At 41.7% G+C, this 22,832-nt stretch overlaps 1 protein-coding gene across 1 annotated transcript; it reads right to left on the reverse strand.

Annotated features, from left to right (window-relative positions):
* Window positions 1-1,852: 1,852 nt before the first annotated feature.
* Window positions 1,853-22,034, reverse strand: LOC124289252. Its single transcript, XM_046725859.1, has 2 exons — window positions 21,772-22,034; window positions 1,853-5,455 (listed from the first exon to the last, which is right to left on the reverse strand). The coding sequence occupies exon 2, from the start codon at window positions 5,024-5,026 to the stop codon at window positions 3,551-3,553; it is 1,476 nt and encodes a 491-aa protein (XP_046581815.1). The 5' UTR covers window positions 5,027-5,455; window positions 21,772-22,034; the 3' UTR covers window positions 1,853-3,550.
* Window positions 22,035-22,832: the final 798 nt, after the last annotated feature.

Genomic DNA, 22,832 nt, shown 5'->3' on the forward strand with positions numbered 1-22,832 from the left:
GAGAGTGAGTGAGTTTAGTTTTACGCCGCACTCAGCAGTATTCCAGCTATATGGCGGAGTTGTAGAGAGAAAAGCCATACAGTGGCATACATATGTGAAGACGAAGAGGTATTACTGTAACTTAACATCCAATATGTCTTCTTCGGTGCTTCTATCTTCCTGTTCTTTCCAGGGCGGTGGGGTAGCCTAGTGGTTAAAGCGCCCGCTCGTCACACTCTGGAGACCAGGGTTCGATTCCCATTGGGTACAATGTGTGAAGCACATTTCTGATGTCCCCCGCCGTGATATTGCTGGAATATTGCTAAAAGCGGCGTAAAACTAAACTCACTCCCTTCTTTCCCCTCTCGTCTCTGTCTCGGTACCTTGTGGGTGACGTCACCATTACACACTAGTACACACAGTAGCTGTCGCGTTCGTCACACATAATGGCGTGGGGTGAAGGTTAATGGCCTATTAACACAACTGTTTCAAAGTTTACCTCTCTTTTGCCTACAAATAGTTACTTTGTGCCTGTCGGTGGAAGGTGATCTACAACAAGTTACTTCTTGAATGCTAATTACTGAAACACGATCTTAAAATAATTCCTAATTACCACCGATTTATTACAACTTCCACCCTGTCTATCCTGAAAGCAATACACTCTGGCTTTATTGCTTACAAATGTAGGTGGTATGTAGTTCCCGGATACCCCTGTTGAATGAGTTGCTCTCAAAGACCTTGAACTTGTATAAAAGCCTTTAATGAAGGTTTAACCCGAACTGTCAATAATTATACAAGAGTTTTAACGAGCACAGGCTAACAAACCTAGGGTCCATCAGGCTCAATCTAGGATCATCACAATCATCAGATCCTGGCTTAAGTAAGGGAGGCAACTGTAACCTCAACATCAGATACCTGGCAAACATGTCCACCACAATTAGTCGTTTCTCCCTGTTCTTTTCACCAGTCGACTTTTGTATCAACTAAACACCTGGTGTTATCCAACTAAACACCTGGTGTTATCGACTGACAGTGATCCATTCATGTAATTCATTTTTGCGCCCATAGGAATCTGTTTCCGTAGATAATGGAGGCTGGTTGTTTTCTGGCAATTAAGTGTTCAAAAACAGCCCTTCGCATCCGAAACTTCAATACTTAAATATCAGACTGTTGAGTTCCCAGCCATCGCTTTAAACCACATTCATTTCTAACCTATAGTCCGTTTGGCTCCAAAGCGGACCGATGAATTGCAATCTAACTCGAAAACTAATAAACATATAATACTCAATGAAACGCTGATCATAATAAAAACATCAGACCAACTCTGTGATTTGTTTGCAGAATTTATGTTCTAAAATTAAAAAAGTTGTTTAACAAACTATCATTAAAATATTGACACAGTTCTCTATTTGTTACGAGGGAGGAGTGCAAAGAAAGGGACAGCCAGGTGTGCGAGAACGGATGGAGACGGCACAGCACAGGTTAATGAATCAATAGCTTTGTCGGTACGTGCTTCTCTAACACCTGGTTGTCCCTTTTTTCTGCACTCCTCCCTCGTAACAAATAGAGAACTGTATCAAAATTTTAATGATAGTTTGTTAAACAATTTTTTTAATTTTAGGACATAAATTCTGCAAACAAATCACAGAGTTGGTCTGATGTTTTTATTATGATCAGCGTTTCATTGAGTATTATATGTTTATTAGTTTTCGAGTTACATTGCAATTCATCGGTCCGCTTTTGAGCCAAACGGACTATAACCCAGGACGCCAATGCGTCATGATGTGTGACATAAATACCGATGAAGCAATGAATCAACGAACGGCATGATTGCTTCATGCTCGTACCAATTAATAAAGACACAACGATTCTCTGTGATCAATGATGTTTATACAATGTCACAACAGGTTAGTCTGCACATGCAAAACGCGCATATTGCAATGTCTCAGGACTGAATCAGATATCGAACAAAATAGAAATAACAGAAGATCGATAATTTAAACAGACATTTATAAAAATAACCTTAGATGGACTATGTTGATGTCGTGTGTAAATTTAGGTCAAAACGTTGAAATTCTGATATTAGGTATCATTATGCAATCGTTAACTATTATTTCAGTTGATGAACCTTAAGTTATAAAATTTGAACTTAAACTGCTATTAAAGTTCTGCTTGAATAAATCAAACTGGGACCAATAAATAACGCAGCCCCCTTTAAAGGCAAACAGACTTTCACAATGCACTCATTGGTAATTAAAGCATTGATTCTCTATACATAGAAGACCTAGGTTTTTCAGAGTATTATACAGTGCAGGGCGTAACTGAAAGACGGTATATGTGTATATTGAATCAGTGTCTGTATATGTACATAGATATAGTCTTTAACACATAAATAATATTTGCCATTTCTCAACGGCACGTCAACGATCTCGTTGGGTAATAAATAAAATTGATTTCAACAGAGGCTGTCCCAGATTGCTTATGAACGATTCAGTCCATACCAGTCCTTCAAGGGACCTTCAAGCCATAGTCTGTATTTAAAGCAACTCTTTGCCTGAGCGCATCTGTTTGTCGGGTCTTTGCACGCCTCGTAGGTTTACACGCTGTCGGCTTCTCTACCTCGTGATTTAATATGACGATTATCCCTTTGAGTCCAAAAACCCTGGAATGATTCACTTGTTAGATTAGTCTGATCTCAGATTAGGGGAGGTTTCAACTAGAGGCTAAATCTCAGTCTGTTGAACAAATCCTCCTTGATATCGCCAGAAAGAAGTCATTTGCTACACAGACAAAAACACATTACATAAACAGTCTGGTCTGTTCAGGTTGGTTGATAATGGCGTCTTCAAGTTGATTAACCCCTTCACTGGTGAGACTGTTAACACTTTTGGTCCTATGCATGACGCTAAATGGTCCTACCACTAGTTCAGATGGACCGTTGCTGTGTTCAACTTCACACGTTGTCTTCTCTGACGTCCGCGCGGTTTCGTTAACCAATCACACACATTGTTTTCAAACGTTTCTCAGGTCACTTTGTGCATTATGGAATTCCCCGTGTAGTACGTTTTGATTTTAACAGAATATGTAACTATATACACATTATGTCCTGTGAATATGAAAATACATTTGTAAGTGATTTTACAAGTTGCACTTCAATTATTTACAGAACACTTTTTACGCTGCCATATATCCTGAGAATATAACTTGTTCGCACACAACAGTACTCCTTCGTCATCATTTTGTACACGCTCCACACAATCGTTACTGTACACACGAGATTCCATCTGCAGTCTGTATTAATAAACTGTGAGGCGAATAGGTGTACAGTGTTCGTTAGAAAGTCATTAGTAATTGTCTACACTTCACCTGTACATAGAATTCCCTCTCTTTGCAACTTGGGCATACACATCCCCATATTGAATCTCGCCCCCCATGTTCTGGGATCTCCGGGGATCCCTGGGTCCTCCTATTGACGCAGACAAAAATTCCCGTCTCAACTCCGCCTGGGGAAAGCTTTGAGTCAGCTCTTCCCGACTCATGTATTCAGAATTAGGGGCTAAAACCTTCCTCCTCATTTCCGCCGGACCCATGGTTCTGTCATAATCAGCAGGGGTGTGTCCTCTACTGACGGGTACATCACAACTTCCTCTCTTTCATTGCTACCTCGACTACCCCTCGAGCCGTCGCTCTTGTAGCTGTTGTTGCTGTACATCGACGACTGCGACGTTTGACGGCCATGTGCGACCACACGGGGGCTGTTGGGTCCGCTGTCGCCGTTGTAGACAGGGTTCAACCGACCGGGAACGTTGCTCTCGGAACCGTAGTGGTTGTAGCTGGACGACTTCTTCAACCCTTCGTGACGTCGCAGTGCAGGGCTGCCCATGTCGCTGAAGTTCTCAGAACTATGTTGACGTTGAAAGACGTCGTTGCGACGGAGAGATGGACTGTTAGGACCGTAGCCGTTGAATTCCCGAGAAGTTCTTGGACTGTCCAGATCTCTTGAGCTAACACTCCTCCTGTTGTTCATGGGACTGTTTGGCGAAGCATAGGGGTATGTGAACTCCTGTCTTAATTCAGGAGTTATAGGGTTAATAGGCACATTTTTATCAAGTCCTTCTGTATATTCGGGTAGCTTGCTACCAGTTTCACTTGTAGGTGAGTTCAAATCTATTCCGCTCTCGCCAGACCCGTTCCTCTCCCGGCCTCCTATTATGTCCATGTTCAAACAACGCCTTTCCTTCGTTCCGGCCAGGTTTCCGTGCTGTCTGTGAACAGTATCATAGTCTTTAGGCGGAAGCAGGATCGGTGCGTCTCCGATTTTCAACCTGAACTGAAGTTCATCAGCCACTGAATCGAAGTTTTGCACGTCAGACAAGCTCTGAAGGTCAGGGTCAATCTCATCGCTACCGAAATGAGGCGAGTCGTCGCTGAAGGAGCTGTTACTGGCAGCGGAGTCAGCGGGAGACTCGACCGAATATTGAGGGTCACTCATACCATCAGAGGAGTTCAGACCTACCATTGTGCGACGGGTGTCCTCAATCTCCCCTTTATCAGCTAAATCCTTCTCAACCTGTCTGATCCGCATGGCGTTCATGTCCGTGATTTGGTTGATCATGTCCACAAACGTTGCAGCCGTTGCAGCTTCATCGAATCTGTACACGTGAGCGTGGACGTACTTCTGGGTGCGCGGCATGTACCCTAAATAGATGATAGCCACAGTGTCATCGGGTCGACCGTCCGGAAACATCGACTGAACAGCGTACGTCACATCACGGGAGGGAATTGTCGGGAATTTTATCTTCTTGATACTCCTCTTTTTCTTCTCCTCAACATCCTGGCTAATCTTCACCTCCTTCTTGCTCACCTGGACGGTCAGTTTGGGAGATCTCTCCACATTCTGTTGCCTCTGTCGCAGTATTTTAACCACTGGCTCTGTGTACCTCTCACCACGGAGACCGTTCGTCTCCATCCAACCCAGAAACTCCACATAAAAGTTTGCCTTTTTAGACAATAAGTCTTTTGTCTTGTTTCCTGAGAATAATGACATGATTAAATCCAATCAGCACAATCAGTCCACTAAGAAACTAGTCCGGCCTTTCTCAGCGGCCCACAGAAGTCAACTAAATCCGTTCATCCAGCCCGGCGAGGCAAGTCGCCTACCGTCACTCGAGCGTTAACAACTCTGAAGATCTACTGCCGACCCAGCGAAGCGAGGGCTTCCAGCTCCCTCTGTGCCTGTTCAAAGACTGTAGAGAACTTCAATAGTCGACTGTTGAGCTGCGGCGGGCGGATCTGTCTGCCCAGTTGCTAAGCTTGTTCGCCTCAGCCACGCTCTGCCAGTTTCATTGAGACGCTCCCCGTATTCTGTAGGCCCGAGAGGAATGTTCCCTTTCACTGTCGTGTCGGGTGTCGGTGATAAACCCTGGGCCAGGTAGTCTCTCGATGTCGCAATCAACCTGTCCTTAGTCGCTCCCACCTGTTGAAAAGATATACAAATAGTTGAGTACATCGCATTGAATCCTCGTAACATCTCACCTGCGTTTCCCAAAAATATTAAAGGAGACTGATATGGTTTCTTTCAGACAACTAAATGGGTTGGAGAGGGTAATATGTTACTGAAATAGTCACATGACAATCGGGAACTTCATCGAACGATGTTTACAACATTATTCGTCATCGCTGGATTGAGCTATGAATAGGGAAATTTATGAACGGGTACATTCGTAACGTTGTGAAACATTTCAGTGCCTGAATAGACAACAATATGGATAGGCTATGTTCACTATAGGATTATTCTGGGGTGTATTCATTACAGTAAAAGGTCTGATGATGTTTCTGATTCAAATTCATAACATGTTGTTCAAAGTATATATAAGACTGAAGCACAAACTGTATTCAATTTCTGAAATTGTGATATCGCCTTTCTTCAGCTCAGACACCTCAGCTCTAGCCTACGGCTACAGGTTAATTTTAAGTAAAACCGTACTTTAATATTAAACATGCAACATGTTTTTATATGTCAACTGCCGAATTATGTTATTCACGGCATATAAACAATTTTATGCATATTTACCAATCTGAACTTCACTTATAAAATATATATTTAAACTATCCTTGTTGAAACAACATTATATTTTATGCATTTTCAAAGTGTTTATTTTAAAATTATGTCTTTTATCACATCATTATGGCGTTTTACATAACATTAATAGAAGTGAAGAACATGCAAAGCCATTTTTCTTTTCCATTTTTTAAGAATTGAGGCCAAATTGCACGTCACGGAAGGAAAGCCTGGCCATGCTAAACTGAAGGCAGCTTAACGTATACCTGCAAATAAAGTGAGTTTAGTTTTACGCCGCTTCTAGCAATATTCTAGCAATATCACGGCGGGGGACACCAGAAATGGGTTTCACACATTGTACCCATGTGTGGAATCGAACCCGGATCTTCGTCGTGACGAGCGTACGCTTTAACCACTAGGCTACCCCATCGCCCCTACAAATAAAGACTTATCGAAGATAACATATCATATTGTGAAAAGGTCTGTCCATAAACTAAGCCAACATGGGAACTTATTTTAGAAAAAAAAAAAAAACATTTGTAAAAAAAAGGTTTTGGAACTAAGGATGTACGAGCTGAACAAAGTACTCATTGTGCATGTTTAATAAGACATCGGTAAAACTGAAATAAGTTAGTTTTATATCAATAATGAGGTTAATAGCCCTCCAAAAAGGATGTTATGTTCCCTCGACGTTTGCACACAAACGATGTAGGTATATATACATATATATACAAACGCTGGCACAATCGCAGTAGGACACTCTAACACGTATTTGCATATTCACAATAGACTGGCATATCAAATATTTATCTTGAAAGGTGAATGGATCGCTACCAGCGGACTGTTGACTGAGATACAAGCAGGTAGCCTACAGCCTTGAAAACCTGCTTTTACAAACAAGCCGCCCAGTCGTCATGAATATATTATTTCAACACCCGAAAAGAAACCATTGAAAGGCTAAGCGAATCACGATACGCGTTGCCAATTTGTTAAAGGGGCGAGGACATTATGAACGCGGAAGTTGACACAGAATGTTGTTCATGTCGGGTTATTTTAAAGAAAATCTTGTCAGTGTTTATTTTACAGTAGCGAAATAAGTAGCAGAACAGGAGCTGCTGAATCATCTTTTGGAAGCGGCACCGCATGCAACACTTCTCACTCAGCGCCCTCTAGTGTTAATTAGTTATTGTACTCAACACCGACAGTTAACGGAGACAGCTGTCCAAGAGATCGATAATCTACTACACCCAATCAGTGAATCAAGTGGATATAGTAAGTAATGCAATTTGAATGACACGTGATCGAAGATAAGAGCTATTTATAGGATTTAATTTGCACATTAAAACACACTGAAACGTTTGTTTAGTGAGTCTGGTCCGGTGATTGACATCATGAGCATCGATCTAAACAACTGGGGTACGGTGACATTCATTGGGCAAGTCAGCCTCACGGTCACCACTGGAAGTTAATCGCCTCTTACGACAAGCATGGGTTACTAAAGAACAGCACGGATTAACACGAAACAACTTCAGAGTAGATTTTCGAAACAAACTTATGTCGTACAATGTCCGACGTAAAGTCAATATATAGTTATTACCATCGTCACGTTATATATGTTTTACCTTAATACTAAACGTTTCAGTTCCATAACAGTATTAATTGTTTGATCGGCATTCTAGACGTTGGTGAGTCAATAATACTGACTGACTGACTGAGTTTGGTTTTACGCCGCTTTTAGCAATATTCCAGCAACATCACGGCGGGGACACCAGAAATGGGCCTCACACATTGTACCCATGTGGGCGAAGCGAACGCTTTAACCACTAGGCTACCCTACCACCCCGATTTGACATGAATAAAACAACAGATTTTGTATTGATATTTTCTCCCAGCCGAGTCAATAAGAGTGTGTAATATGTGTGGGTATGAGTACAGCTTATTGACTGACGTGTTTATGCATAGCGATATATATTCCTTACGCGTCATGCCAAAAGACGTTAAAATATGGTACTTGTTGGTCCCTGTCTGGCGCTCTGCATTAATGGGTGGCTACCCCACCGCCCCGAGTCAATAATAAAGTATACAACTTTATGGATATAAACAAGAAGTTGTTATCCATCAACGTGTATGCTGTACTATAGTATCAGTAATCATTTTATTATTGTCAAGTTTTACGCTGCTTTTATGAATTTTTATGAACATATACCAGTGGGATCACACATTTGGTAGGCGATCGAACCCACATTTTTGGATTGAAGACAACGCTTTAACTACCTGGCTACCCACCCCCTTTAAAATGCCATACATATTGGCGTGTCTAACTCAGTTCACCTGTAGCATCAATTTGAATCATAAATAATTAAGAGCAAAGTGGGTGGAAGTGACTTCTGAATGAACTGATGTTTTCCTAGGTCACAGCGAAAACTGCAACATTTATAATTAATATCACCCATAACAGCCATAATCATCCAAACCATTCATCGCCCACACCAATCTGGGAGCTGGACACGCTCATCAATGAATGTCCCACGAGCTCCATTACTCTCTGATTATCAGAACATGCAGATCTTTAAACCGAGCTCATTCATAGTTTCTTAACGATATAATTACAGCCCCTGGATGACCACGGATATTCTCACAGAGACATTCTATAATGTAAGTAATGTCCCGTGACAGAAAATCTGAGCTTTTGTTGTTTTCAATAAACCAGACAACCATAGGTGTATTGGTGTAAGGACGAGCCGTGCATGGGTGGCCACATTGATACGTCGCCCTGTATAAGAGTGTGTAGTTATGCCAGTATGTCCCAGTATGGGACAGGACATGATCTACTGATATTAGCCATGTACGTGTTTCTATACTGTTGTGGACAAGACCTTCGTTCCAGTACAACGCTTCCATAGTACCACTCCCGATGGGTATCGCAGGTCGTTAAACTTGTGGTGACCTTGCTGAATGTGTGGCAGTGTTCACGCTATCACTCACTTGTTTATTCAGATTATATAACGTCACATAACTAGGATATTTTAACTGCGGTTAATGAGTAAGTTTAATTTTAGGCCGCTTTTGGCAATATTCCAGAATATCATGGCGGGGGAAAACCAGAAATCGACTTCACACATTGTACTCATATGGAAATCGAACCGGGGTCTTCGGCATGACGAACGAACGCTTTAACCACTAGACTATCCCACGGCCCCTCCAACACGGCGTAAACCAATATTCCCTTCACTCATATAAATACATTGTATTGACAATACCGGTTTACAGCGCCAGTCCACTGAGATTCCATGATGCAGGTTAAGCCAACCAGTCGTAGTTCTATCCCCATTAATGCCGAGCACAGGCTGGGTAACAACAAGTACATTCTTTTAACGTCTATTGGTATGACATGACCTGGGATCGAACCACTGCCACCAACTCTCCGTCAAACACTCACCGCTAGACTACGATCGTCCGTCTCAAAACTAGAGCTGCCCAGCAGGTTGTTCTGAGCCCCGTATGCTAGAGCCGTGGCGACTCGATAAGATTGGTCGAAGCCCCCATGGATGTGGGTATGTGCTTATCTTTATTGGCTTTATTGCCTAGTATACAAGTATACATAGGTAATTAATTATCTACTTTGTGCCAATAGATCACTAGGGAGACAATTTATGTCATTCACGATCGATAGCTTTCACGTACCTCGATACGGAGCTATGTAGTAATATGTCATTTGTGGTGGAAGTCGTAAACCAAAATAGCTAATTCGAGATTTATGGCGGATTTTGCAGGCAATCTCGCCACTGATAGCATAATAAGGCGTGATTTCTGTATCTTAAGAATTTGTGACAATTTCCTTGAATATTTAACCCTTGATGTTCTGTATGACAAATATCTGTAGAACTTGTATTAGGTTGTTGTAATAACACGCACGTGAGCGGGTGAATATAAGTTTATGCCGCTTTTACCTCAGTGCCACAATGAGAGACACCAGAAATGGGCTTCACTCATTGTACCCATGTGGGGAATCGAACCCTGGTCTTCGGAAAACGATTCAACCACTAGGCTACCCCACCGCCTCCACCCACATATAAATACACGAGTGAATGTAATTTAGTACAGTAGTCATGCTACATTACAATAGCCTTAAATGATCGAATCTGTGCAAGGTGAACCAAGGGCGGTGGTGTAGCCTAGTGGTTAAAGCGTTCGCTCGTCACGGCAAAGACCCGGGGTTCGCTCGTCACGGTACAAAGAGGGTGCCCGGGTGGTTAAAGCGATTCGTCACGTCGAAGACCGGGTATTTCCCAGATGGGTACAAAGTGAAAGGGTGCGGTGGTGTAGCCTAGTGGTTAAAGCGTTCGCTCGTCACGTCACGCCAGAAGGGTACTAAAGTGAAAGGGTGCGGCGGTGACCCTAGTGGTTAAAGCGTTCGCTCGTCACGCCGAAGACCCGGGTTCGATTTCCCAGATGGGTACAAAGTGAAAGGGTGCGGTGGGGTAGCCTAGTGGTTAAAGCGTTCGCTCGTTACGCCGAAGACCCGGGTTCGATTTCCCAGAAGGGTACTATGTGTGAAGCCCATTTCTGGTGTCCCCCGCCATGATATTATTGGAAGATTGTTAAAAGCGGCGTAAAACTAAACTCCCTTATTCACTGACAGAAAGTTGAAACACTGACTAATCAGTAGCACCGTGGCACGATGACAGTCATTCAGGTTGGACATTGTGACCAGCGGATACTCGTTTTTTACAGCCCTGGCAAGCAGTGTTAATAGCTAGCGTCAGCACAAGAGAAAAACAACAATTTCGAAAACCCACCAAAACAAATCTTGTCCGTGATAATTCGAAGATTAGATAACTGAAATCAGAAATGACACCATGTGACCATTCTTCAATTAATCCATTCAGTCTCGAAATCACATTGGAACCTGTGTGGAAATTCTTCAACAACATAGGGTTAAAGCAATATATTTTCTCCTGACTTGGACGATAAGGAGATCATTGCAGTTGTTATATATCATGCCCTTCATGACAGACTCTGCCATAGTATCGATCACAGATCGATACTCAGTACGACAGGTTTTGTCGACCTACCCAACTGTGAGGTCGCCTAATTAACGCACGTTGACAGAAGTGAGTGTACATAGAGCAGGTGCCAAGAAGTCCCCAGACCATTGTTCTCAGACAAACGTTGGTCAATGGAATGGGGCAAGTAGGGAGCCACAATTACCGTTACATTCGTGTGACATCTGGAAAACGTGCACGCCTTAATAGAACCTTCCAATTAATATATGACAGGGTGTGAAAAGCAAGGTAACCCGCACGACCACTTCTTGAACAAAACAGTCGATGTTTCCGTAGAAAGACAGACCTTTCTATAATAGAATGGTTGTATAACCGGTTTACGTTTCAAAGAGCTGTTCGATCCGTTTTGCATGGGTGATCAAAAACCACACGAATCCAGATGAAACTATGAGGATATAATCGGATATATATATGTAAGTCGGGAGTTTGTCAAGGATTAGAATCAATAGTTTATATCGCTTAGTGTTTAACAAAGGTATAATCACAGCCTCTGTTACGGGTACCTGAGACCCGTAACCAAAATAATAGCGCAGCCTTGTGCCAAGCACCGCCCGGACAAGGTCAAGGTTGAACTAAGTGGTCATTACGAATTTTCCACCCGCCTAACTGTGTCACTGGTAACGCAGCGTTCATGATCGACTTAACCTATAAATGACTGTTATTGTGTCGACAAAAACACAAGCATCTTTGAGTGGCATGTTAGAAGTTGGGACGTACAATTTTGAAAAAATATTATGGATACCAATTTGTTTTATTTCGTGAGTGCCGTTGTCCTGCTTGAAAATGGTACAAGAATCTGCATCGAAACATCGTAATGGTACGAGAATCTGTATCGAAACATCGTAATGGTACAAGAATCTGTATCGAAACATCGTAATGGTACAAGAATCTGTATCGAAACATCGTAATGGTACAAGAATCTGTATCGAAACATCGTAATGGTACAAGAATCTGTATCGAAACATCGTAATGGTACAAGAATCTGTATCGAAACATCGTAATGGTACAAGAATCTGTATCGAAACATCGTAATGGTACGAGAATCTGTATCGAAACATCGTAATGGTACGAGAATCTGTATCGAAACATCGTAATGGTACGAGAATCTGTATCGAAACATGTAATCGAATCTGTATCGAAACATCGTAATGGTACAAGAATCTGTATCGAAACATCGTAATGGTACGAGAATCTGTATCGAAACATCGTAATGGTACAAGAATCTGTATCGAAACATCGTAATGGTACAAGAATTTGTATCGAAACATCGTAATGGTACAAGAATTTGTATCGAAATAAAGGAAATTGTTATCCATATAGTTTGTTCAAAATATATACATAAACTGGCAGCAAAACATGTGTAATTGAATTTGATCACAAAATTATAAACATTATGAAAGCGTTACTGTGCTAAAACAGTCACTGTATGCTAGACGTCCAAAACACAGCTATAATATCCTTATGAAAAGCATCCTCATCGAATAATACTGAATAATAACGGCTTGGTTGTTTCATATTTGTCACCATCAAAAATGGATGTATACTTTCTTTTACCCGTCAGTTTACTTCATTCATGACACACGTCAAACCGCCAACAGGGCGGTGGGGTAGCCTAGTGGTTAAAGCGTTCGCTCGTCACGCTGAAGACCCGGGTTCGATTCCCCACATCAATACGATGTGTGAAGCCCAATTATGGTGTCCCCCGCCGTGATATTGCTGGAATACTGCTAAAAGCATACTCACTCACTCACTCACTCAAACCAGGTACAAGAGATGTCCGTGATGTACAAATGCCGAGGGTGTCTACCATGTCGTACACAATGATAACTGCATCAACTATAACACCACTGAATAACCGTTATGTCTATACAACGTAGATCCATAACATCGCATGTTTACAGGTAAACTTCAGGTGAACTATCTATAGGGACGTCGAGAACTCCCTCGTCACATTCACGTGATCAAGGGTAATGATATATATAAACTATTTCCACGTCACGATATATCATGACGCATAGTTTTATATCATTTTATGTTCATACGATGAAACACATGCTTTTGATAAGTAAAGATAGTACACTGTATTCTGCTTTTGTTAAACTTGTAATGACTATTTAACTATTTATAAGGCTGTACCCCGGTTTCTACAATACATCACAGGGACATCACAGGGACATCACATCACAGGGACATCACAGGGACATCACAGGGACATCAACAATGACAGGCGTGTTGCCTCTGATCCCTATGTTTTAATTATTATAAAAATAAAGAATGTGTCGTTGATAAACTTTCCTTATGTCTGATACCATCAACACAATGTGATCACTATCTGATAAACGTATGGTTTTGACATAGCTAGAATCGTGCAAGGGTATCTGCAAGACTTCTTGCTGGAACGTTGCGCCAGAGCTACAAACACGTGAGACTGGCGGGTGGTACCGGTGGTAACCCTTTTCGGTAAGGGGCGGTGGGGTAGCCTAGTGGTTAAAGCGTTCGCTCGTCACGCCGAAGACCCGGGTTCGATTCTCCACATGGGTAAAATGTTTGAAGCCCATTCTGGTGTCCCCCGCCGTGATTATTGCTAAAAACGGCGAAAAAACTGAACTCACTCACTCACCTTTTCTGTAAGATGTGTTTGCTTGTTGTTTTACGCCGCACTTAGTCATATTCCAGCTTTATGGTGGCAGTCTGTTAATAATCGAATCTGGACCAGACAATCCAGTGATCAAAATCAGGAGCATCGATCTATGCAATTTTGATACGATGACATGTGTCAACCAAGTCAGCGAGCCTGACCAACCGATCCGGTTAGTCGCGTCTTAGGACAAGCATGAGCAGTTGAACACCAATTCTAACCAAGATATTCACGAGTCTTTTCGCTAAGACCCCGTTTCATAAGTAATTGACTCTGATACTCTCATATAATCATCATCAGGGTTTCCCTCAAAGGATTGTGTATCGGCAGATAATGAAGAATGGTCATTCTGGAGTTAATGTTTAGAATTAAATAATGAAAGGGTTTTAATGCTCATAACCATTAAACAAATTGTGTACGTTTTGAGAGCCTGAAATGCCTATGCAAGTATATGTTTACTGTGTGACGTATCTACAGTGTGTGGGAACTCTCAGTTGGAGATGCGGATCCCTAACCATCAGACGCCATATGTAACAACTAATAATTAGGTGATTCATATCTGTAGTATGCTTTCATCGGTTGATGCCATGCATGACTGGATGGCAAGTGCAAAAATTCTAACTTTGTAGCCCGGCATTACAAGTCAACATCTTGATAATTATCCAAGGTCACAGAGTAAGGACATCCAGAATACGGTACCGAACCCAGGACCGGCGTGACGTGTCAACGCTTTACCTACTGTCCTATTCCATCGTCTCATGGATCCGTTGATCACTGGATTGTCTGGTCCAGACTCGATTATTTAAAGACGGCGGCCATATAGCTGGAATATGGTTGGGTGCGGCGTTAAACAACCAACCAATCAACCAACGTCTCACCTTATCCTGTTCGCTGTGCTTCAGAAGTTAATTCTAGGCTTCACTTAATTATTTGCACTCAGAATCCTGCACCGACATCATCAATAAGATTTTCTCTATTGATCTGTATTGATTTGTGGTTTTCAATATGTCGATGTCAACGACTGTCCTGGACGACCTATTCTCCCCTGTGTGCTGCGCTATCTCTAGAGACGGAACATCCGGTCCAGTAACACAGTTGTGGCGTATTGTTGTACAATCAGTAGTCTGCCCTTTCCATATCGATTATCGATTACAAAAGGTGCGGTATTTCCCTTGAGAATAAGAACGGTTAATATTTTAGAAGAACTAAGAGACAAGCGGACCGATATTATTTGCATTGTATTTTTTAAGAAATTGGTTGAACCTGTTTCTTCAGCCGAAGAAGCTGTAGATTGGTAGCGTACTGGTTAAGCGTTCGCTCTTCAAGCTTATGGCCCTGTTTCGATTCCAAATATGGGTAACAGATGTGAAGCCCATATAAAATAATTATACATTTTTTACTGTTGAGAGAATGTTCAAAAAGGTGACCTAATATCACATCATGAAATTCGTACCTGGTGATAATACATTTCACAGGTAATCCCGATCTTGCAGAATTCATTTCCGTACTACAATACATTGATTCCATCGTCACTCGAGAAGAACGATGCATGTTGTATAGGTGTAATGATACAACATATAATACAACCTAATTCGCTGATTGTCACGTTGTATTAGCGTATTAGTTATCACCATGAATTGGAACTAAATTATTCATTATTTGACATCTCCTAAATCCCCAATACGTAACGAGACAATGCGAGATATGAATAGAGTAAGTCGTTAGTGGGTCTGGATTATGTCACCTAGCGGGGCACACGGGGGCATTAATGCCACATGGTGCGCTTCTGAATGACGATTGCTCCATGCAGGTGCGAGACGGGAATCCGAGGTGTTGTGAAAAGATTTGGCATGAGTGTGGTTTTACGCCGCTTTTAGCAATATTCCAACAATATCACGGCAGGGGACGCCAGAAATAGGCTTCACACATTGTGCCCATATGGGGAATCGAACCCGGGCCTTTGGCGTGACGAGCGAACGCTTTAACCACTAGGCTACCCCACCACACCGATTTGACATGAATAAAACAACAGATTTTGTATTGATATTTTCTCCCAGTCAATAAGAGTGTGTAATATGTGTGGGTATGAGTACAGCTTATTGACTGACGTGTGTATGCATAGCGATATATATTCCTTACGCGTCATGCCAAAATATGGTACTTGTTGGTCCCTGTCTGGCACTCGGCATTAATGGGTACAAGGACTGGTCGGCTCGGAGTCAGTATAATGTGTCTGAGTTGGGTATTCATGCTTAACTGCGGCATGGTATCTCAGTGACCTAGCACTATAAAACCAGCTAGTCTGGGCTAGTACAAGCAGCCACACATACACACGCATGCACGTCGTCATATGAGCGAAATATCAAGTACGACGTTAAGCTCCATTTCACCTCACCTCACCTCACCTCACCTCATTTCACCTCACCGTAGGCGTCAAGGTGGTAGTGTTTCATTTTGTAGTTGGGTCGCTGTTATGCTGAAGTAAATTACTGTGATATTGCCACACTAAAACGTCATCATTTGGTAATGATTGCCTCGGCTTTGCGTGTGTTGGTGATGGGAAATATTGACCATTTCTATCACCTCCATCATTACTGTTTGAAACTGATTCCTTACATTCAATAACGACATGTTAACGAACTTGACGTAAGTGTTACAACACAGGCCATTGTATGTTGGTTCAGCCAGTCCTTCATGCACATAAATCATCTTGCAGTTTACATCAGGGTTTGGCGTTGGTAAACAAAGTCCTTATGAAGTTACGAAATTTATGTCAGGTGTTTTAGTTCATAGCGGCAGCAATCGTATATCACGAGGACTTACTGAAGTCAAGTACATTGCAAATACGGTCTGTAAAGTTTACATGTAAAGATCCTACAGTAACGTAAGTCCGGCCTCACTCGCTATTTACACGAACGTTTTCTTGACATGTCTCGCTAGATGAAGTTTCAACAATTACGATTTACACTGAACATGAATAACTCCTACAAAGGAAGTTTTAAGGTTATATCCGAACATCTGTTATTTATACTTCTCGACTCCTTTAATCTATAAATACATGTTGATCGAAGAAATAGTCCCACCTCATCTTCAATTATGCAGGGAATTTTATCTCCCCTTCCATGCTCATAGATAACCTGGATTATTTTGCCATGTTAGTTTCGTTGTGGAAGTGACATGAGTAGGCCTATCTCAAGTTCATCTATCTCTAACCTCGCATAGCTCAGAACCACCACCACCCCTACCATCATCATCATCATCGTCATCATCACTCTTAATATGTCCTAAAGTATAGGCTTATATCAAGCGTACGCGCAATACGTATATCAGGTTTATCGAATAGTACTTTCTCTGTCGACATTTGCAAATACATTCTCAGTACCACTTGGATCAAGATCACTTCTAAAGCGTTATTACTTATGCCTCTAATCCGGACCCTGTCTAATCTGGACGATTACTGTCATGAACGTTTTCAGTTACACACGTCTTGACCGGACAATCCAGTGATTGAAATGACCACAAATCCATTTCAGGATGGATGTCCATCCATTCCAGGATGGAATATTGCACTGGAATATTGCACAACCAAAATACAACTAAAACTATCATTGAAATGCATAGTGAAGCCATTGCAAGACAATTTGCACAGCTTATATTCGGAATAAATATATTTATGAATGGCGCCGTTTGTTATTGGCTAGTCTGACCTACATTATCAGCGATCTGTGCAAGCGTGTGCAGACACAGGAGTAAACTAGCTCCACATCAATAGATCTACAAGTATATCACACTACACAGAGCACGTGTGGTCTGACAACGTGGACAGGTGTTGCCAGCTACCAATCTCGATCTACAACAGCTTGGCGAGGGGATTTCACCGATGCAGCACAATATGTGAATATCTATTGACTAGGGATGGCATGGTCGTATCCAATAACGTATCATGTTCCAAGCCCCGTCTTTCATGACATACTGCTGGTTGTGGAGTGTAGAAGGGTCACAGTCTTTTTTCATCCATATTTCATACCAATGTGGTGACGATTTCTTTTGACTGAAACCTAAAGCGTTGTCAAGCAGAACTCCCGGGTTCGAATCCCTACTACATGGGTACAGTACGTGATGCCCATTTCAGGTGTCCCCAGCTGTTATATGGCTGGAATATTGCTGGAATATTGCTGGAATATTGCTAAACACGGTAAAATGACACTCACTGACAGGACAAGACTCTAAGAGACTGTAAAATACAGTAAGTAAAAGATTGCTATATATCCAAGACCTTGTTGGTGGATCTGTAGCCTGTTCGAGACACTATTCACGAATCCGTACAAAACACTGTTCACATATATCTTTTACACGAATGTTCACGAACCGGTATGACACATTGTTTCCGAATCTGTACGAGACGCTGTTCATGAATCTGTACGAGACACTGTTCATGAATCTGTACGAGACACTGTTCAGAAATCTGTACGAGACACTGTTCAGAAATCTGTACGAGACACTGTTCAGAAATCTGTACGAGACACTGTTCAGAAATCTGTACGAGACACTGTTCATGAATCTGTACGAGACACTGTTCAGAAATCTGTACGAGACACTGAGACAATGTTCATGAATCTGTACGAGACACTGTTCATGAATCTGTACGAGACAATGTTCATGAATCTGTACGAGACAATGTTCATGAATCTGTACGAGACACTGTTCAGAAATCTGTACGACACTGTTCATGAATCTGTACGAGACACTGTTCATGAATCTGTACGAGACAATGTTCATGAATCTGTACGAGACACTGTTCATGAATCTGTACGAGACGCTGTTCATGAATCTGTACGAGACACTGTTCATGAATCTGTACGAGACACTGTTGAATCTGTACGAGACACTGTTCATGAATCTGTACGAGACACTGTTCATGAATCTGTACGAGACACTGTTCATGAATCTGTACGAGACAATGTTCATGAATCTGTACGAGACACTGTTCATGAATCTGTACGAGACACTGAGACAATGTTCATGAATCTGTACGAGACACTGTTCATGAATCTGTCATGCAAATCTGTACGAGACACTGTTCATGAATCTGTACGAGACACTGTTCATGAACAATGTTCATGAATCTGTACGAGACAATGTTCATGAATCTGTACGAGACACTGTTCAAGAATCTGTACGAGACTGAGACTGTTCATGAATCTGTACGAGACACTGTTCATGAATCTGTACGAGACACTGTTCATGAATCTGTACGAGAGAATGTTCATGTTCTGTTCATGAATCTGTACGAGACACTGTTCATGAATCTGTACGAGACACTGTTCATGAATCTGTACGACGCTGAGAATCTGTACGAGACACTGTTCATGAATCTGTTCATGAACGAGACGAGACACTGTTCATGAATCTGTACGAGACGCTGTTCATGAATCTGTACGAGACGCTGTTCATGAATCTGTACGAGACGCTGTTCGTGAATCTGTACGAGACAATGTTCTGAATCTGTACATGAATGTTCATGAATCTGTACGAGACGCTGTTCATGAATCTGTACGAGACACTGTTCATGAATCTGTACGAGACACTGTTCATGAATCTGTACGAGACACTGTTCATGAAATCTGTATCATGAGACATTTCTGTTCACTTTTCATGAATCTGTACGAGACACTGTTTGAATACGAGAATCTGTACGAGACGCTGTTCATGAATCTGTACGAGACGCTGTTCATGAATCTGTACGAGACACTGTTCATGAATCTGTACGAGACACTGTTCATGAATCTGTACGAGACACTGTTCATGAATCTGTACGAGACACTATTTGAATGAATCTGTACGAGACACTGTTACGAGACACTGAGACAATGTTCATGAATCTGTACGAGACACTGTTCATGAATCTGTAATCTGTAGACACTGTTCATGAATATTTTAATCTGTACGAGACGCTGTTCATGAATCTGTACGAGACACTGTTCAGAAATCTGTACAAGGCACTGTTCACAAATATGTCAACGCGAATGTTCATGGAGGGATCAAGGTGTGGACGAAAGGCGGAAGGGTCATCAGGGAGACGTGTCACCTCCAACCCTTCAGCATGCCAACAAAAGCATTCGTCACCCTGGAGAAGGTTATTAATTATCCGGCATACCCCTCTACCTTCTTCCTTTAGCCTCAACAAATCCAAGCTGATAAACCCACTCCAGGTCGACGAGGAGTTGCGAGGAAAAACCCGTACACACTCGGATTACCACTCCTGGACAAACCAGACTGTCTCTTCAGCTCGTATATTTGGGAAACCAAGTACTCATAGTGTCTGACAGTGTCTGATCTCAGAAACCTGACTGGCAGGGGGTGGGGAATAATAGGGAGGGGGTAGTTTGGGGGGTGTCTCGCGACATGTTACACAGAACATCAGCAAGGGGTGACTCAAACCTGATACAGAGAAGTCATATCAAACGCCCTGTTGAGGATGACTTAGACAGAAAAAGTCACCATTCTTTGCGACGACATGCACCAGTGCCAGTTAAACCTGGCAATTTCGAGTCTCAACTTGTACAAGATCAGGAACTAAGCATGTTTCAGTTGTGTATAGATTTTCCTTGTTTTACCGTTACCTCATGGGCACAAAACATGGCGGGAGAATCCTTGTGCCTCACAAATACAGGTATTACAATGAATGTAATAATTTAATAATTCTTCTTTCAATAATCTTCTTTGATAATATTATCGGTATGTACAGGAATTACCAAGGCAATCGCGCTATTAATTCAGATCTGATTTCGTTTTTCCTCTTCCGTGTTATTTCGTATCCTGCTAATTTGATATTCCGGTAGTCGTTACACCCGTGTCGTTTCCTTTCCTGGATTTCACATATAGTATATATTGTAGAGACAATTACATAAACTACACATATAATTTTATTTAGACTGGAGCCGTGTTCAGTGTTACCACACGCTGTTGAGAACTGACAATAGAAATGTATCACTGTGGGCAGAGTGAATAAAAGACTATGATTATTAATAAGCGTGCATAATCCTCAACTCCTCTCTAATCCCCTCAAACACAGTATACAAAACCAGGGAGACTGTATAAGGTTGTTGTAGAGTATCCCTGACAAAACGTACGACACTGAATGATAAACTTATATACTCCAACACAGTATTGATTCTATTGTTTATTACATAGATCTACGTAAATATTTTCTCCTGTCTCCATTCCCTCATGATTGACTAAATATAACGAACCAATGCGGTCTATGATGACTAAAGACTAAATATAATAGTATTGTTCTAAGCTCCATTTGGATCATACTAGTCTCTTCTGTTTTGTGGAGATATAAATATACATTGAAGTAAGTCTTTTATCTGCCAAAACTATCAAGATCACCATGTACTTCTGTTTCTGACATCATCGCCTATTCTTGATCAACACATATGCTAAACAGTAAAGCCACATATACTATGTTCTGATCACATATACATGTATAGGTAGTCATATTCCAACACTCACACAGAAGCGTCGTAATAAAATTGTAACAGCTGGTTTAGTCTCTGCGTCCCTGTTACCTGATTGCATAATGGGATTTGTACTGGTTGCAAATATTAAAAACAGATATTAAAACATACCAAGTTTTGAGAATTAGTTTTACTGGTGAATCGATCGATTGGGTGAGGTCACATGCGTCCCATCTTTCCGCCCGATTTCTCACGGTATTATACAGTTAGGATAACAGCACAAATAAACAATAACTTGGCGATGAAGATCATACATATCTTGATTAATATCATGTAAGTCTACAGATCTACAGATCGTCGCTTCGAGTGAGGGTGTCAGAATCACAGTGTATCTTGGAGTGATCGTTGTGGTTGTCCCGGCCGATGATGGCGGTTGTGTGTGCTACCGAAGACATATGATCATAATGACAAAATGATCAAATCTTAGATATATTAAACAGCCATAAAACTAATCTATACGTTAAAATCACAAGGAATTATACACAAAAACAGTTCTCGACCTACCTGTATTGCAATGAACGTTAATCTGCTAGGTCTCGTACACCTGGTCAGTCCGGTCTGAATGACAACAAAATGTGTCCTCTTGAACTCCAGTAATTGTCTACAGCGTGCGATCACGATGTGAAATCTATTCTTCTACAGGTGTACGCGTCAGTTTCACCCGGAGGGGATACCCAAACTCGGCGTTAGCTTTCTCAGGTGTGGGCACCAGTGAACGCGCGTTGCAACTGCTCGAGTCTACAACTGAACGCCCGAGGTAGACACACGCATCGTCCTGACGCGCGGTGTTTTGTCAATGGCGTATCTCTGCATGGGGACAATTGTTTTTTATTTGCGAGCTTACTGATCAACCACTGTAATAGTACAGTGTGCCCCATGCAGTATGGACAACAGGCAGTAACTGCATGCAGTATTTGCCTTCACGTTTCGGTTTGTCGTTGCACAAGCAATTGCAATATTTGACTTAATATGGGTATTCAGCAAATCTGAATGAATACACAGTACGATATATTTTTACATACACTGACAAGTGAGTATCTATTTATTTTAAATTTTGGCACTTTTAAGCGTCATATCTGGTTGAATGAAGTTGTTGATCAAGCGTTATGTGACGTTGTTGTGTTCAGTTCTGTACTGCCGTATACAAACCATGGAAGGTCTCTACAATCAGTACGTTTGTAGAGACTAGAACACGATCATGCTTTGTAATTATAACGAGCGAACGCACTAACCTTGTGCCTACAAACTCTTGGCTTAATTCAGTATGAATTAGCACCGCACAGAATAAACTGACTTGAATTAAATACGAATGTCATAGAAGATGAAATATTCGTCTCAGGGTAGCTCAGTGGGCAAAGAGTCAGCTCATTACTCGTGAAGCTGGGTTCGATTCGCCATCCTTACCTATAAAGATGATTGTCTTAAATGTCTCATGGCGTGAATAGCACTAAGTCTGAACCTTTCATACTCTTCTACAGAAAACAAATATTGTTTCATTGGTGTTTTCTGACGAAGCTAAGTGTTAAGATTAAAGGAGACCATCTACCCAAGTGAGTCGCATTATG

The sequence above is a fragment of the Haliotis rubra genome, unplaced genomic scaffold (assembly GCF_003918875.1).
Source record: "Haliotis rubra isolate DU_JTF1 unplaced genomic scaffold, ASM391887v1 Scf438, whole genome shotgun sequence".
NCBI classification, from domain to species: Eukaryota; Metazoa; Mollusca; class Gastropoda; order Lepetellida; family Haliotidae; genus Haliotis; species Haliotis rubra.

Excerpts from the sequence above, each read along its gene's own strand:
- LOC124289252 (XM_046725859.1), bottom strand. The coding sequence starts at position 5,026 with ATGTCATTATTCTCAGGAAACAAGACAAAAGACTTATTGTCTAAAAAG.